At 39.0% G+C, this 18,768-nt stretch overlaps 1 protein-coding gene across 6 annotated transcripts in view; it reads right to left on the bottom strand.

Annotated features, from left to right (window-relative positions):
- Akap6 (A-kinase anchoring protein 6) overlaps positions 1–18,768 on the bottom strand; it is a 440,318-nt gene that overhangs the window by 71,145 nt on the left and 350,405 nt on the right. For all 6 annotated transcript variants that reach the window (XM_017594343.3, XM_039112889.2, NM_022618.2 and 3 more), the window contains exons 10-11: positions 17,386–17,532; positions 14,296–14,517 (exon numbers count right to left, since the gene is read on the bottom strand). In XM_017594343.3, coding sequence (XP_017449832.1) covers positions 14,296–14,517; positions 17,386–17,532 — 369 coding nt within the window. The remainder of the gene's footprint in view (positions 1–14,295; positions 14,518–17,385; positions 17,533–18,768) is intronic.

The raw sequence follows: 18,768 nt of genomic DNA, 5'->3' as shown, positions 1-18,768 counted from the left end.
TAAATATTGATGAAAGAGGATAGAGAATGTCTACGCTTACTTCATACAAAATAGACCTTAAGTCAAAAACTGTGACAAGTGACCCAGTGTCACTTTATAACAACAGTTAATTCCCCAACGGATGTAACAATTATAAATAGCTAAATATATAGGCAAAATGTAACAGAAATGAAATGGGAAATATTAATGCATCAACAATTATAGGCTTCAAGACTCCCATTTTCAACAATGGAAAGATCCAGACAGAAAATCAGTAAAAGTACAGTAGACTTGAGTTACATGAAAAGCCACAATGATGTGCAACAGAGCACGTACTCAAGGACACAGAAACATTTTTCCCTTAGAGCTTTCACTAGATCAGAAAACAACTCTCAGCCAATTGATGGAATCTGAAATTTAGACAAATGTTTTGTATTAACTTCTAGCATATGACATAAGAAATTAGAAATAGAAAAAAATCATAAACATAGAAATGAAACAACATACTCTTGAAATTAGTCAAAGACAACAAATTAGTCAAAGAGAAAACAATGTATGTTTACTAAAAGTCTTGTATCAGTGTGGGGTGGGGCAGAAACAGGATTGTTGGGTCTTGCTGGCCACTAGCCTAGCTTCAGGTTCAGGGAAAGACGCAGTATCAAGGGAATGAGAGTGATAGAGCAGGATATAGGGCACACAATAACACAGCTGCACACATGAATTTACAGTGGCTGGGACTTCCTGCACAAGATTTGCTCAAGATCAAGCTAGTCAAAGTCCCAGCGTGAATAGGATGATAGCTCATAAAGCACCCCTCCCCCCTTCTCAAGAGCTATGGCTTCAGAAATGCAGGCCCTGAGAAAATACTCATGTTCCAATAGATGGTCCCACATCTGTGGACATTCAAGACACTAAATAGATTGAGTAGGTATTGACAGACAGGCAGAAACAAACATACATAAACAAATGATAGAGGTACATAGATAGGGTAGGGTAGGGTAGGGCAAGATAGATAGGATAGAATAGGATAGGATAGGACAGGACAGGACAGGACAGGACAGGACAGGACAGGACAGGACAGGACAGGACAGGACAGGACCTAATGAAGTTGGGAGAGAAAATGCTTGGAAGGATGATGGAGGCCTTGAAGAGTAGGAGATGGGGAGGAGATTTGCTCAAAGTACTTTATTTGCATATTTTTTAAAAGCACTGAAATTGAGGTATTTCAGAAATAGAAAAGAAGCTTGAGAATTCTACCAGAAGTTGTAGATAAAGAAGTGAAAGCAAAAACAAACTTTAAATTTTTTATATGGGAGCTAGAAAGATGATTCAGCTGCTAAGAAGAGCACTTGTTCTTTCTCTAGAGGACCTGGGTTCAATTTCTAGCACTCACATGACAGCTCACAACCATGTCTGGTTCTAGTTCCAAGGGGCCCAGTGCCCTCTTCTGGCCTCCACAGGCACCAAGCATGCAAGTGGTACATATACATACATGAAGGCAAAACAGCCATACAAATACACTTTTAAACATTTAAAAGAAAAATAATTTAAATGATTCTTTACAATGGTGTGTGTGTGTGTATGTGTGTGTGTGTGTGTGTGTGTATATGCCATGGTGCTTGTATGTAGATAAAAGGACAACACCTGATAATCATTTTTCTCCTCCCACCATGTGCATCCCAAGGATACAGCGCAGATCACCAGACCTGCCTGTGTTTTGACAGTCTGAGCCAACTGACTGGGCTCTACCTTTAAAATTATTATAAAATGCAATATGGTGCTGAAAAGAAATTCTCGAACATATGAAAAAAGATCTAATTGTGTTACTAGAATAAAAATCGTAGCTAACAGTCAAATCTTAGAAATGTCAACAACAGTGGAAACTGAGGCATAGATGGCAATGAAGCTCATTATTTTTGCGTTGATCCCAGTATCTCTAAGTAGTCATTTCATCCACAAGCTTGTGAGTAAAGCAGAGTTTAACAAGCCTTGCAATTCACTAAAGTGTCTGCAAACAACATTCTATAGTCCAACATGCTTAAACATCACAACACTGTAAGCTTCATATTTTGCTAACACACAACCTAGACTTTGCTACATGGTATGTGTTTGATGACAATTTATTGAATGAGGATATGAAGGAACGGAATTCAATGGGTGATCAGAGACCCTAATCAAAAAAGTGTGATGAACAGACTTAGCTTGCTTATTGGAAGATATGCACCCAGATCTGTCAAGAATGCAATGTATAATAAACTTACTTAAAATAACAAAATGGGTAACATGGACAGACACGGATATCCTAAACCATATGTGTATGTATATGTTGGTGTGCATGTGTGTGTTCATGCAAGCCTGCATGTATGCGTGGGGGGGGGGTAAGGACTGGAAATCACTTAAGAAATGCAGGAGTAGCAGGCTGAGCTTATTTATCAGCTTGGTCATTAATTTTACTCCAGAGATTTACATCTTTGATTTTTCTTTTTATAAATCTAGTCAATGTTTTTTTTACTCCACTAGCACTTTATTGGTGGGATCCTTTGTATTTTAGAAACGACTCAAACAAGTTTATGGTGATTTATCAAATATATTCACGTTATCAGTACAGCCATCCAGGCTAGAATTCGTGCCTAGGAAGACTACTTCCTCCTTGACTTTAGCTCAGAATCAGTATTTTTCAAATTTTAAACATAGAGTTTGAAAAGACTGTAGATCCAAGGAGTAAGGTTGTCACCATGAAGACAGAGACAATGGCCCTGCATCTTTAGCACAAAAGTTGTCTTTCCCTCTTCGTGGATCATCTCAAAGGAGGATGCAAGAGAACCCTCTATGCAGAACTGACTACTTTAAATGGAAGTGTGTGCCAAGCTAGAAATGATGTTTAGAGGACTTACATAGCATCACCTACAATTAAAGAAATTTACCAGTGGAAAAATAATGGCTAGTACAGAGATGTGGAATGCAAAGCTTAGAGCGAATCCTTTAGAAGGAGAAATCAAAAATATAAACAAAGAATATCGGGGGAAAAGAAATTATACAGTGGAGATTGGACAGCCAAAAGTCCAAGATCTTAATGTTAACAGCAAAGAGAACCTATTTGTGGTACTTAATAGTATAAACTGGTCAATTCTGAAGGAATTATATAAGAGTGACGTAACAGACGATAATGAGCGATTTAATATGAATGTTTAAAATGAAATTTAACCAAAGTAACTGAAACTCCAAAGGACTTGCTTTATTTATCACATCTTCAATGTTCCACACATAAAAGTCCTAAAATGAACACGTTCACAGCATAATCCCTAACTACATTCTAAGCATTTGCCCTCATACCCAACAGAGAGGTGTAATCCTCAAACCCTCCTTGAGACAACTTCTCTTTGCCACAGATGGATACCATTGTAGAAAGCCATGACCAATTAAAATTCAGGGTTGTGGAATCCAGGCTTATTGGATACATCTACAAAGACAGCCCCCTCACCTAAGGCTCAGAGAACATTGCCAAAGTGGGGAAAAGAGGTCAGAAAGATTGTAATATCCAGAGGGTCAGGGAATTTGCTCTGAGACCATGTCTCCTAGAAATGTCAAAGCTACACCCCAAAATTCTCAGTAACATGACTGCCTAAAAGGTATCTGAATCATGACAACAGCATAGAGATATCAGATGGCTGGGAGAAAGACTACAAGGTTTCAACACTGCACATGGGTAACTAAGAGATGCTGAGAGCTGAAGAAATAGTCTCTCCCGGAGAAAAGCACGCCAATTGGTTACTAAAAACATACACACAGGTAATATGCAAACTGGGCAGGATGTATTTATGTATTTAGGAATAAATCTTTGTAAACATTTATGTAACGAACAACCATTAATGAAAATGAGGCCATGAATTCGAAAGGCATCAAGGAGGACAGTATGAAAATATTGGAAGGGAGAAAAAGGGCAGAAATGGTGCAATTATATTAATTTAAAAAATATAAAAGAAATGGTTAAAAGATAAAAATTAAAAGGTAAAAAATATTAAAGATAGTTTCTTAGTACTCATAATTCAGATAGTTACAACATTGAGCTCTTAGCAAGCCTATCTATATTTATTTATTTAGTTTTATTTATTTAATAAATACATACCTATGTACCATATGAATGTCTGATATCTGAGGAGACCAGAAGAGGGTGTCTGGTCCCTTGTATCTGGAGTTACAGACAATTTTGAGTTGCCATGTGGGTGTTGGGAACCAAACCCATGTCTCCAGAAAGAACAGCCTGTACTCTTAAACACTGACCTGTTTCAAACATTGACATACTATCTCATTCAACTCATTAATCTCTTTATCTCAGAAAAATCCTTGAATTCTCAAATAGATAATTGACTAAAAGTAAGGCATGTGATGTGTGATAGTTTGTATATGCTTGGCCCAGGGAGTGACACTATTAGGAAGTGTGGCCTTGTTGGAGTAGGTGTATCCCTGTGGGTATGGGCCCTCATCCTAGCTGCCTGGAAGCCAGTATTCTCCTAGCAGCCTCCAAATGAAGATGTAGAACTCTCAACTCCTCCTGCACCATCACTTCCTGGATGCTTCCCTATTCCCACCTTGATGATAATGGACTGAACCTCTGAACTTGTAAGCCAGCCTGAGTTAAATGTTGTCCTTATAAGAGTTGCCTTGGTCATGGTGTCACAGCAGTAAAACCCTAACTAAGACATAATGTAATGATGTTATTACCTAGAAAGGTTATAGAATTATACCTAGTGACAAGCTTCAGGATATGCCTGTGAGGGATAGTCTTGGTTAAGTTAGTTGAAGTGGGAATATTAACACTTAAAAATGTATAACACTATTCCCTGGTTTTGGTTCTTAGAGGGAAGGTAATCATTATTCTCTGCTTCCTAACTGTAGATGCAAGGACCAGATGCCCCCAGCTCCTGCTGCTAGGATGTTTTCTCATGGACTGTACACCTAACTGTGAGCCAAAGTAAATCTCTTTTCAGTTGCCTTTGTCATGGTATTTTTATGAGAGCAACAAGTAAAAATCAGCATACATGCTTATTTTTTGCTCTACACTTATTCAGGTGCCGTGGCCTCTATGGATTCATATAGTTGAATACTTGGTCCCTAGTTGATGAAACTGTTTGGGAAGGATTGGGGGTTGTGGATTTGTTGAAGATGTGTTACCAGAGAATAGACTGTTGAGATTCCAAAAGCCCTGCCATTCTTGGTGTCTCTGTCTCTCTCTGTCTCTCTACCTACCCCTATACCTTCCTTCCTGGTGGCTGTTGTCTCAAGATGTGAGCTCTCAACTACTGCTTCAGCACCATGCCTACCTCACTTCTGCCATGCACCCCATCATTGAGGTCATGAACTCTAAACCCCTGGAGCTGTAAGCTCCAATAAATTCTTCCTTTCATAAGTTGCTATGAATATGGTGTTTGGTCCTGGTGGTGTAAAAGTAACCAAGATAGATACAGAACACACAATATAGATATAGAGTCCAGAAACACCTTTGAAATGCTATTCTTTAGGTTCATTTCTGTGGGTTTACTAACAAATAAAACTATATTAAAGTGATAAGAGAGATATCAAGGAAACCTCCATGACTGTGATTTCAGAATGTAGTTCTGCTGGATTTTTGAGCTGAGCTCCACAGGTTATGGGGATATCACTCAGTATTCTCTCATGAAGGGCATAATTAGAGGAGTGGGTCTTTGATGATCCTTAATTTTGTTATTTCCTGGCATATATTAATTGAACATAGTGATTTTAAAGACATTTTAATTCAAGTGTATCATTACTTTGGTCATATTCATTCCCATACCCATCTTTTCTTCTCTATTCTTATACCCATTTTTATCCCCTCACCCCAACTCACACAATCACACAATCACACATACACACACTGATAGATTATATCAGTAAATGATACATTTAATGATATAAAATCTAGGGTCCACTAATGAGAGAAAATGTGTGTGTTTGCTCTCTCTGATTCTGGTTTATCATGCTCAATATGATGATCTCCTGTTGCATCAGTTTCCTTTAGAAAAATATACTAAAACTACCTGTATACTCTTCTTTGGCTGAGATAAGCATGGTGGAACACATGTAGAATACCAACTGTCAGCAGATGTAGGCAGGAAGATCAGAAGTTTAAGATGACTCTTGGTTACATAGCAAGTGAGGCTAGCTTGGACTATCTAGACCGTGTCTCAAAAGATTACTAATATGAACAGGACTTACTTAAACTCTATTATTGGATTTCAACTTTAATCAGTCAGTTCTTTTCACAAGTCCTTTCTAGATTGTGTCCAATTACATAAAACATTTTGTGGTCTTAAGTAGCAAGAGTTTTTAATATGTGATAGAAAAATCTGATACATTTTTAATGAACATATATTGTTTTCATTTGACTAGCACATGTGGCTAACATTATGCCCCTAAAATATATCTAAGCCCCTTGAAAGAATCAAGCCTTTACCATGGCAGTTGGTTTGAAATGTTGGCTTTCTTTGGCTCTTACTGAACACAGATTCTCACAGCATTGTCCATAGTATTATTAGAGAAGTGGGCATCAGGATAACCCAGGCAAGCATCGGGATGACCCAGGCAGCAGTAAGAACCATGGCCAGTTTTCCCATGTACTGAATCTTGCAAATATTCTCTTCTGTTTCTTAACCTTGACTTTTGAGTCTCACAGGAAATGAGATTACTCACAATGCCATTTAGGATACTTAAGTAGCTATGGAGATTTTTTTCCCCAAATGTCTTAATTACATTGGTTTTATTTTTATTCCCAAGGTCTATTTATTGATATTTATTTCCTTTGTCAGTGTATGTTAATTGTAAAACTAAACTGGTTTCATTTCATCATTTTCATACATGAGTAAATGTGCTTTGATTGCCATCCTCTTCCCCCAGCCTCCTTATTCCTACTCTCCTCAGTCTCATTCTCTCTTCCTGTTCAATTCTTCTTCTATTACCATGTCTTAAAAAGTCTAGATTCTGCATATGAGTGAAAATGTGTGCTGTTTGTCTTTGGTAATTGTGTCGTTTACTCAACAGAATCTCCAATTGCACCCATTTCCCTTAAATGACATTATTTTGCTCTTCCTTATGGCTGAAAAAAAAAACTTTGGAGTGTGTGAATGAGTGACCGTGTGTGTGTGTGTGTGTGTGTGTGTGTGTGTGTGTGTGTGTGTCTTTATCCATTCACCTACTGATAGTACCTAAGCTGAGTCCATTGTTTAACTCTTATGAATAAGTGTCACAATTAACAAATACAATTTTCAAATTACTACTGCATGCTGGCTTTGAGCCCATAGGCCTAAAGCAGGAGAGGTATAATTTTATTACATTATCTTCCTCGTTATAGTTTTTTCTATTTTTCCTAGGGAATCTGCATACTGACTTCTTCCATAGTGGTTGACTAATTTACAGTTAGTTTTATTAGGATTAGAACTTGGAGAGTGCGCTTTGACAGAGCTCAATTGGTCTGAACCTCTTTAGGTAGTTCAGCTTCTTCTAGGAAGCTCGGCTTCTTCAACAGCATCTCTTAGCAGTTCTTCCTACTTATTAACAGTGCTTGGGGGAAGGAGGATCCTGGAGAAGCCAGGAAATTTTAGGACTTCCTGAAGCCTTTGGCTTGTTTGCTTCTTGTGCTTAATAAACTTCCCCAAATGATGGAATGTCTTGTCTTCTCTTGGAATATCCTGCATCTTAATTAACTTCACTCCAAGATGGAGGGCTTTATCATGGAGGAAATTGCTATGCAAAAGTATTATTTCTTGTTTTGGTCTGTGTCTTCATTTGTTTGGTTCTTTTGGTGGTTTTTGTGTGCTTGTTTGAAAATTTTAAGGCAGGGTCTCACAATGTTGCACAGGTTGACCTCAAATTTGTGAACTTCCTGCCTGACTCTCTTGAGTACCGAGATTACAGGTATATGCTATCACTTCCAAAAAGAGTGACATTTATTTTCAAAGTGACCACTTGTTACTGCTCACAGTTCATAGGTAACCTTAAATCCTGTGAGAACTCTACTCCATATGTTGTCATTCCTATAACATAAAACATCGATACTGATTTCCTTTAGTTGTGTCTTCTAACTACTGTTCTCATTTCTGTGAATAAACAATGGATAGGAAGAAGTGTCTATTTACAGAAAGTGACTGAGGCTTCCACCTGTCTGGGCAGTGAAAGCATGCTGGTGGGACCACTTGAGGCTATGGCTGTGGTACCATAAGTGTGTTTGCTCACATGTGGAAGGATGGAGAAGCAAGGACTAACCATAAAGCTGGGCTAGGCTGTACACGTCAGGGCTGCCCTTGCTGACTCCCTTCTTGGAGGTAAAGCCCATCTCCTAAAGATTCTGCAGTCTCTTAGAACAATACCCTCAGCTGTTGCTGGACCTTTCGCATTCAAAACACCATAGCTGGTCACTGAGTATTCAGAGACAGGATATGGAATATAGAGTAATAGATCCCATTTCAATATTATCTTCTATAAGGAGAAGGGGATAATAAACCCTATTACCCACCCCAGGAAGAGGATGAGGATTAAGAGAAGCAACTGCAGAGAAAACACTTAGAAATAGCAGCATGAGTATAAATACTCAACAAGTATTAGTGTAATGCTATGGCCATAATATCCTCTCTTCTCTCTCTCTCTCTCTCTCTCTCTCTCCCTCTCTCTCTCTCTCTCTCTCTCTTTCTCTTTCTCTTTCTCTCTCTCGTGTGTGTGTGTGTGTCCGTGTGTGTGTGTGTCCGTGTGTGTGTGTGTGTGTGTCCGTGTGTGTGTGTGTGTGTGTGTGTGTGTGTGTGTGTGTACGTAGCAGGAACAAGTGTGCATGTACCAGAGGAATGCTTCACTGTGCTGCTCTACAACTGCCAGCCTTATTCCCTCAAGGCAGAGTCTCTCACTGAACCTAAGTTTGCCTTTCTCAGTGGGATGGGAGCCCCACTAAGCCTCCTGTAGCCTCTCTTCCCACCCTTATCTCCGGGATTGCTGATGTAAAGTTACAGTGCACCTTTCATAATTTGAACTTACATCCATGGCTATCTCTCTATCCTGGTTTTTATTTCTCACAAATGCAGAAGCAGCCATTTCCACATCGGTGGTTGTTAAAGTCTAACACACGGTCAGATAAATATGGCCTTTGGGTCAAATCTAGTCTACTGCTTGCTTTTATAAAGAGTGTTAAAATTAATCCACCACAGCCAATATCTGTTACTTAATATATTAACCGTGGCTGCTTTTGCACCATAGCCTCAGTTGTGTAACTGACAGATTATATATATTACTTAGCTTTTTGTGAAAATGTGCTTTGGGAAGAAAACAAAGTTTCCACAGCTCTCTAAAAGAGCAATGAGTGACACAGTGGGTGACGGCTGAAATTTGCATCCACAGAGCATTGCCTTTCCTCCCTGTTGCTGTCTGTGTGTGCACTCAAACACGTCACATCTATTTCCCACAACTCAAGATCTTCATTCATAAAAATAAATAAGTGCACATATAAGAAGGTAATTAGCAACAAACATGAAAGTGCTTGGTCAGATTTAAATTGCTATGCAAATCTAAGCATTAAATGCTGAGGTCTATTTCTTTCATGTCCCCTTCTGGGTGACAGCATTGTAACAGGCCTGCTCTCAATCCCCTTCCCAGGCTGGTTCTGGGCCTAGGCCAACGCTGTGGGTTTCTTTAGCTGGTAATAGACAATTTGCTCCTAATTTAGAGTCTTTAGAATAATGAATATGGTTTTGGGATACAAGGAACATATTATTAAGTAATTATATTCCTTTCTCTCTGAAGGGTCATGGTGAAAAGGCAGTGCCTTCTAGCCAATGGCATTAAAGTCACACTCTCTGAGTGGTAAGGGCCCTTTGCCAGTTGGCCTCATTAAGTCCTTGACATGGGCTCCCATGCTTTCTTGTAAAACTGTGTTCAGTCCTAAACTATTTTATGTTTCTAGCCCAGGGCTTTGGACTCATCCCTTCATGACATCCCTCTGCTGGGCTTAGACTCTTACATTGTACAGAATTTCTCTTGTGTCTAACCCCTCATCTACCACAATTACTGCCTATCATAGTTAGGGTTTCATTACTGTGAAGAGAAACCATGACCAAGGCAAATCTTAATATGAAAAACATTTAATTGGACTGTCTTACAGTTTCAGAGGTTAGTCCATTATCATGGCAAGAAGCATGGCGGCATGCAGGCAGACATAGTGCTGGAGAAGGAGCTGAGAGTTCTACATCTGGATCTGAAGGTAGCCAAGGCAAGGCTGTCTTCCAATGGTAGTCAGGAGTGTCTCTCTACCTCACTGAACAGAGCTTGAGCACTGGAGCCCTCCAAAGCCCACCTACACAGTGAAGCACTTCTTCCAACAAGGCCACACCTATTCCAACAAGGACACACCTCTTAATAGGGCCACTTCCCTTAGGCCAACCATATTCAAACCACCACACCGCCTTACCAAAAAATAATTAGAATTGCTTTTTCCTTTTCTTCCCAATGAAACATTAAAATCCTGATCTCATATCAAACTGAGTAGGAAGCAGTTCTGTCTACGAAAGGATGGACTTTTTTCTTTCATAAATAGCACCTTTCTGTCTTTTGGATCATGTGCTGGGGTATCAGTAAAGCCTTGCGACTTCAGAGAATGACAAGTCATAGAGATAAAGTCTGGAAGTAAAGGTGTTTTCTGTGCAGCTAGTGTGGTCGATGGAGACCCAGCAGAAAGGCAGAGCACACTCTTTCATGAGTAGAGCATGCTCCTCTGCATAAAGAGCTTTTATCCCTCCCCGACCCAAGTTGTTTTAATGTATGTTGTCTTTTGACTTCTTGTAAGCAAAAGCCTTTATTCTGTGTGTGCTTGTTAAAATTACGATTTTTGAGACATCATACACACTATTGCATTTTTATACTAAATTACAAACATTTGATTCTGTTCTTCCAATGAATCTGGTAAGGCACAGAACACTTGATTAATTATACAAGAAGTACTGAGAAAAACTTGCAAATAGCTTATAAATATTAAAATTTTGGCTATGAAATGTATTTATTCCAACAGATATGTATAAATTTTTCTTCAAAAGAAAACAACAACAAAAAGAGTGTTACGCTAGATCCTTTACTTGTCTACTCAGACTCATGCTAGCCAACTTCAGGGCTGGGAACTTAGCTTAGGAGTAGAGCAGCTGGCTGTTGAGCATGCACAAGAACTGTGCTCTATCCCAGCATCATAAAAAGGAAAGTCAGCTTTCAAGTCATAAAGGAAACACATCATCAGGGCTCCATAATCTCCAAAGGTTTGAAGAGTTTCAGCCTAAAAGATGGCATATAGCAAAGGACATTGTTAGAGAACAAAACAAAACAAAACAAACACCCAACCTTGACATACACACATCCTACGTACCATAGCTAAAGCTATAGTTTGGGGGTAAAACCTGAAGAGGGTAACGAGACTGCGATAAAGAAACAGTGAAATGTATTTCTGCCCTGTCCTTCCCTCAGAGGCACCTCATAGGGAAAAATACTTAGGAAATATCAGTTAAGATCAGTTTTGCACAGTAATTCACCCAAAGATCATTAGAGACGGACAGCCCTGGATTTCAATATAATGCTACATTGCTCATTAAAGATGACCTTGGACACACAAAACCTAACTTTCTTGTGCCTTGGATTCGGGTTCCTATAATCCAAATCAAGATCCTCATAGCTAATTTATTGGTCTGCGGTTAGTGTTAAATGAGATATATTTACATATTCAAAATAGAGAAGTGGAGTTTTCAAAGGAAGCGCATTATCACCACAGCCAACACTGTGAGTGATCTTTGCATTATAATCATGGACTGAGAAGGAAGCTCTAAAGGGTGGCTTACAGCATGAATATCTTTGTAATAAAACAAAACACAATTAACATTAAGGAATTCAATTTAACTATAGGAAGCATTCCTGAGTGAATACTGGGCTTGGGAGCCTGACAGCCTCAGTGGAGGAAGGCAGGACCGGATGTGGATGGGAGCCACAGAGCTGGGTTTACATTACCAGTTAAGGTTTTACGTTTTCTTTACGATAGGTGGTTCTCTGCAGTTATTACAGAATTTAAAAATAGCTTTGAAAAAAAAAAAAGAGAAAGACTGCGGTGTAAACACAGATAACTCAACGGATAGTGACACTTAAAAACACAGCACAGACACATCACTGAAGAACAGAAATAAAGTGGGAAGAAACATGTGCCAGCCCCTGCTGTGCTGGAGCAGCCCTTCTCTGTTCCCTTGGGGTGCTGCGTTAACACTGAGCTAGGTCAGTAGATGTAGTGACCTAGAAAGACTAGAATGCTGGGTATTATTCAGTGATCTGAAGTCCAGAGCCCACTTCCTGGTGTTTCCATTTCCCTCCTCTGCTCCCTCCTCTTCTCCTTCCTTCGCTCTCCTTTCTCCTTCTTTCTTCCCTACTTCCCTCTCACACTTTTAAAATGTGCCTCTTAGGCCTGGATGCTAGTGGCATGACATAAAGCTCCAGGTCAAAGCTGCTGGCCTTGGAAGGGACCAACAGAAGTAATCCACCTCTGCTTCCATCTATAATGATTGCATCCGTTTTCTTAAAAACACTTCATTTCAAATACCTGTATACATCCATGTGTAAGGCATGGCGATACATATATATGCTGGTAAATATTTGTGATAATAAAGTTGCTGTATTCTCCACCTTGGGGCTTACAATGTTAAAAGACTTCTGTGCCCTATCAATGAACTCACTACATAAATAAAATAGTAACATACATATATATATATATATATATATATAATTGCAAAACACATGCCATTAGGAGGCCATTTTATAGAGAAAGAGATCAAGCAATCGTGGGATTGTGAGAGAAACATGACCATCTGTCAAACAACCAATGGAACTAGAAGGTGACACTGGCCAGTTCACCAAAACTTCAATAAAGATACAACGGAAGTATAAGAGTATTTTGCAGCATCTACCCCATGTCGTTGTCCAGCTAATCTGTAAAATGCACGCTATGTTCAAATGACACAGAGGCTCATGATTTCTCCTGTATCAGGGCTTGGTCATCTGAACTTTTCAGTGCAATGGCAGATGAAGTATTTGACTAAAACAATTATCATGGGTGTGATACAGGCGGTTTACTGGCAACTGCCTTTAAGGGTACCCTGTCTTACAGGGAGCAAGGTAAGCAAGAATGTATGGCAAACAGAAGGTGACTAAATCTTCTGATAGATAGCTAGATGGCATCAGGTGAATAAAACATACTTCTAGAAGACTTTGAGAAGAAATGTTTGTTTGTTCGAGAAAGTTCGTTCTTTCTTAGTTGTTCTTTTCTTCCTTTCCAAGATCCCCCATGCTACAAGTCATCTTGCTAATTCACTCCATAACCCCAGAGCCTCAAATTCATCAGACTGAGACCAAATGATCACCACCACTGTATTGGATTGTGGAGATAGCATAGTCTCTTCTAGACATTGAAGTAAAACATTCAAATGCTAAATTACATTCTGTGGACTAATAAGATAGTTCAGTGGGTAAAGGCACTTGCCACAAGTCTGATGACCAAATCCAAGCTCTGAAACATACATGACAGAAGAGCCCACTGCCAGGTGTCATTCTTTGACCACCACAGACATATGAGGGTTCATGCAAGTGCACATGCATACACATACACAAATACATATTTGAAAAAGCCTTTTAAACCTCAACCAATTGACACTACATAAAGAACAGAGACAAACTGGAAGAAGGTTTCTCTATGAACAAAATCACCAGAGCAATATGGATCCTGTTGTTAAGAATAAGCACCGTTTCCCATGGAATGCACCTGTAACACAGGATCTCTTCCATTTCTTTTCTCTGGGAATAGTTGGCTTTTTCATCTGTAAAATTACATTTTCTTTTGTTAGCATTATGGATATCAACTAAACCCTGTGGTTTTTACCATATCAATTTATGGAAGTACATCTTGTTAAGTTATTTATGGAACACTTAGATCTTTTGGAGTCCTCGGTTATCTTCTGTGTTTGCTGATCTGCTTTTAATTCGTCAAAGTTCTCTTAACAGACATTGTACAAACACATGGGCAGCACAGACTTCCTTTACATACACTGTGTATTTGATATGCTTGATGTTCCTTTTTGACACACATAGAGGTTAGCATAAGTGTGGATAATGTCTGTAAATTCAAGGAAGCATTTAAGGGTCCAGCCACACACAGATGTGGAGCACAACACTTTAAGTACTTGATAAATATTTCATCCCTCCCATAAAGAAAGCTTTTTATCAACTTTGATTGGTTTCTTTTATTACCTTAAAGTATTGGAGCTGTTTCTCGGCGCTTGTTCCTTCCTTCTCTTGTCTCAGACAGGAATTGAAGATGAAAAGCTCTGTATCTCTTAGCCACCTTTTCAGCTCTTTGATCCTGACCTCCAGCTGCCTTACCAGGCTTCCGCTTTCAGGAGATAGCAGGTCACGTGGGCCCGACCCACTGTGCCCCGCTATTGTGTCCTGTATCTTCTCTCTTAGGGTTTTCTAATGCATCAGATTAAAACAGAAGGAGAAAAACAAAAACAAAACAAAAACAGATTAGCTGATTAGCCCAAAGCCCATCCTGGGAGTTCCACAGACCGGAAGTGCGTGTAACTCAACACTGAAGTACACTGAGTACTGAAGAACTCTGATTGGCTTGATTGTGTCTTTGGGGTTTGAATATTCAGTGCACATTATTCCTAGTACCAGAAGATGCACGCGCAAAACTTCGTTCCTTAGATATTACTTTAGCAGGAAAGAAATTTGGTCCACGTTCACCATGATTATGGACAAAAATTCATTTGAAGTCTCTTGGCAAAAATTTTACAGTAAGAAATCGTCTATATAAAGTGTTCACGAGATAAAAGTCCGAATTTAATCAGAGGCCAAGAGTATGGAACTCTTCAGCTTCAAGGTTCTTTCTGTTTTTCCTTTTGGATGCAGATCATTTAATGTAGATGTTAAAATAATCCTCAATTCTCAGTATTAGAAGCCTATGTAGACCGAGCCCTATGGTACAGAGGTGCTTTTTGAGCTGGTTTTCTTTTCTCCCTCTTTGGTGGAAGCACTCTCTTTACAGAATCAATAGGATTTAATCTATAATGATAAATTAAACCTAGAAAAATACGCTTTAAAACACAAATAAAATTAAGTCAACAAACATTCATCTGCTCCACAGTGCTCTGTAAATAGTATCTTCAGGAGATCATGACAGCAAAATAGCCTGTCTTGGCAACACCCTTGCATTTTCATGGTGCAAATATTGATAATTTGAAGACCCTCAGTGGAATCCAGATTTAGCTATTGTTTTTATGCTGTAACAAAAGGAGCAGCAGGAGGTGAAATCAATGCCCTTGGAGGCTAGGGTCACAAAAAGGAATTTATTGCCACTTTTTTTGTTCTGGAACAGTTTGCAATCATAAATTCTTTATAAACAGAATACTTCAGAGAATGGTCCGTCTTCATAAATATACGACAGAGGACATCAATTTCATTTAATTCACAATTTGTGTCAGCGCAGCAGATGCCAATGGCGGCCTTGATAGGGTTGTTTAATATGCAATCGAGACAGAGTCATATGCAGCACAGGGGACAGAATTTCACAGATTAGACTGTACGCACCACTGACATTTCATTCTAATGTATTTCCATTCTACACTGCTCACCTTAGATGAAAGAAATATTAAAAACCATATCCCTCTATTTTACTATTGTTAGAAGTTAAAGTCCTTGTCTGTAATTTTTTTCCATGCCAATTAAAATGTAATCATGCCAATTAAAGCAGTATGCCTACTGGGGTCAGTGTGGCTGCAGCTTTCTCCCCCCTACTCTCACAAAATTACTCACAACTATATGGGATTTGAGTGATACACTGTCAAAGGGGCAAGTGTTTGAATGGCATCTGACTCGCAGAGACTAATTAAACACTGTGTTTCCAGTGTAATAACTTAAAATTTTTGGTGAGAAGTTGATAATCATGACACACTTCAAACAGTTTTCTAAGGCAGTACTGTTATTTATCAAATTAAGAAAGATACCTTTAAATGCAGTGTCAACAGGAAATCACTTTGTCTGTGGGGCCAACAAAGTTGTCATTTTTCTCTGCTTTGGAAACAACCTTTGAGAATATCGTACAGTAATTTCTTCTGAGATCAATGAACACTGTCGAACTTAGTAGGTCCTAATCTAAACCACCATGTTTTAAGTCGAGTTACATTAATTATTGTTAAAAGGCAAGACCAGAATAACTAGGAATAAGCATTTTTAAGATTTTAAGTTACTTTGAACAACTCCACAGTGTGGAGAATTTAGATGAGAAACAAGGGCTTAAATGTGCAGGGTTTTAATCACTTAGATTAAGCCTGGCATAAACGGTACACTGGCGTGTCGCCAAGCCATCACCGTACTTGGAGAGCTCCTAATTCAAAAATATTTCTAGAGTATTATTTCTTTTTTAAAAAAATTAAAGAGGCAGAAAAATAGAGGGCTTGAAAAATTATGCTCTGTAACTGACACCACCCATATTAGCTATTATAATTAGTCATTTAGGTAATTGGCGAATTTAGCTTACCCTTGATTTGAAGTGAAGGTACTTTAGGAGAGATGCTGATGAACAAATTAAGGCTAACTTCTCTCCCTGCTGCCTTCCAGCAACAGGACAGGTCTCCTGCACAGACCACCCCGGCCTCTGGTAACAGGGCCTCTGGTAACAGGACGTTTAGATTGTCTTTTTGCCAGATTCTTGCATATCTTTGGCTGAGACCCAAGCCATCATTGCAGGAAATAAACTACATAAACTTTTTTTTTGTTAAAAGTGCCCAGGAAATTGAGACACAACAAAACGAAACAAACAAACAAACAAACAAACAAAAAACCCATAGCTTCAAGTTTGCAACTGAGACTTGGGTCAGATTTGCATATTTGATTTGCATGGCCTTAAAGCCTCGGTGGCAACTGTACTGACCACCTCAGGGTTACACCGAGTCGTTAAAGAGTGGATGTCTCCGCCATGTACCTTCAGAGCAAATTCTATTAACATTCATCCAAGCATGACAGGCAGTGTATATCAGATATACTGTATTAGAGTTGACTTGGTGCACACCCATAATACATGGCATATTTTACTTACTTTCTTATGTATTAAAGAACCAAAATTATTAGAATCTGAGAGGAGACAGCTCAGAATAAATTTAAAAAGGAAGAAAAAGCAATGTTTTCCCCATAATAACATGAGGAGCTTGTTTGAAATGTAAGGAGTGAATTGAAAGAGAGAGAGGTTTGTGCCTCAAATTAGAAATCAGACAGATAGAGTACTTCACCACACACAAAAATGTACACAGAACCTACAAACAGTAATAAAAATGCAAATACCCCAAGCAGCTCCCATTTTTCATTAATTGAATCCACTTTTTCCAGGATATCGTCTGGTAGTGAAAGGCCACCTTTCTTCAAAGCTTCAACCTTGCTGAGTAGCTCTGACTTTTTCAGATGCCTGATGGACATTTCCACACTGTACCTCTGAAATGGCAAAAGAGGGATGATTCGTTAGGGCGCAGAGGTGTTCTTAGGAAAATCTGTAAGCCTGGTTACCTCGAGTGACCCAGGAATGCTGCTAGGAACACTTCGCTCACCACATGTGCCTGCATCAATACTTTCGGTATTGAATTGGCTTCTGTGACCTTTGTCTTTTAAAACTAAGTTTGCATATACAGTTTATGTTTTTTTTTTATTTAAAATATAATAAATGAGAAGGTGCCTGGCCTGGAAGCACTGACATTCGAGTTAGCTTGGGCCACCATTTGGCTGTAGCGTTCTCCTCACTCCCAGCCGATCTGTTTTAGAAGAGTTCAAAGTATTTTATCTTTTTTTTCCTCCCATGACACACATGTATCAACTACTTTCCTGAAAGGCGAGCCTTTCCTCTTTAAGGAGAAGCACTCTTCAAATGGAGGAGATTGGTAGAGGAAAATGTGCCACAAACAACTCATACATCGGACTACGAGATATGAAAAGTTAACCCACACATTGGACTGTGAGTTATAAAAGTTAAAACAATGCTGACCAGTTTCTAATGTCTTCGGACTTTATTGACAAACAAACTTATCTCGGAAGGAAAAACATTATCCATAAGGGTTATATGGCTTATTTCTTTTAAGTTTCCTAACTATTTATATTTAATATTAACTAGAGTCTAGGTTAATATTTGGTTTTTATGTTTCTTTTACTTAAGAACTTTTTGAGAGCTAAAGAGAAAACGCACACATAAAGAGGAAGGATGCCCACCAGTTCCTTGGGATTAGCTACAGACCTACAAATGCTTATTGGTTACCATAAACTGCTGTGGATGTCTCAGTCAACTACGGAACCCTCCTGACCCAACCAACACACACTATATTCTAACAAACTGCCAAGCGAGTCTCTTAAAAGACATTTCTTGGAGACAATGTATTAGCTCCTTGGTAAAAAGAAGTTTTGCGGTGGTGTTCTTCACATATCTGTACTGGGAAAAGTTCTCAGTCAGGAAGTCTTAGGAACAACTACAACTGACTATCATGCACGTGGGGAGGTGTGCATCAAGATACCCTTGAGTATAAAATTTAGGTTGTAGGTAAAATATTAAATATGCATATTGCCAAATTATCTTTCTTTGAAACAATGAAGTCAGATCATGGGTTCCATAGCATTGCTCCTTTGCCCTCAGCCCTAAGGTAAACACTACTCTCAGATTTAACAAGGAAAGCCTTGGGGGGGAGG

The sequence above is a fragment of the Rattus norvegicus genome, chromosome 6 (genome assembly GCF_036323735.1).
Source record: "Rattus norvegicus strain BN/NHsdMcwi chromosome 6, GRCr8, whole genome shotgun sequence".
In the NCBI taxonomy this organism is placed as follows: domain Eukaryota; kingdom Metazoa; phylum Chordata; class Mammalia; order Rodentia; family Muridae; genus Rattus; species Rattus norvegicus.
The sequence above is the reverse complement of the archived record's forward strand: the minus strand, read 5'-3'. Positions and strand labels throughout refer to the sequence as shown.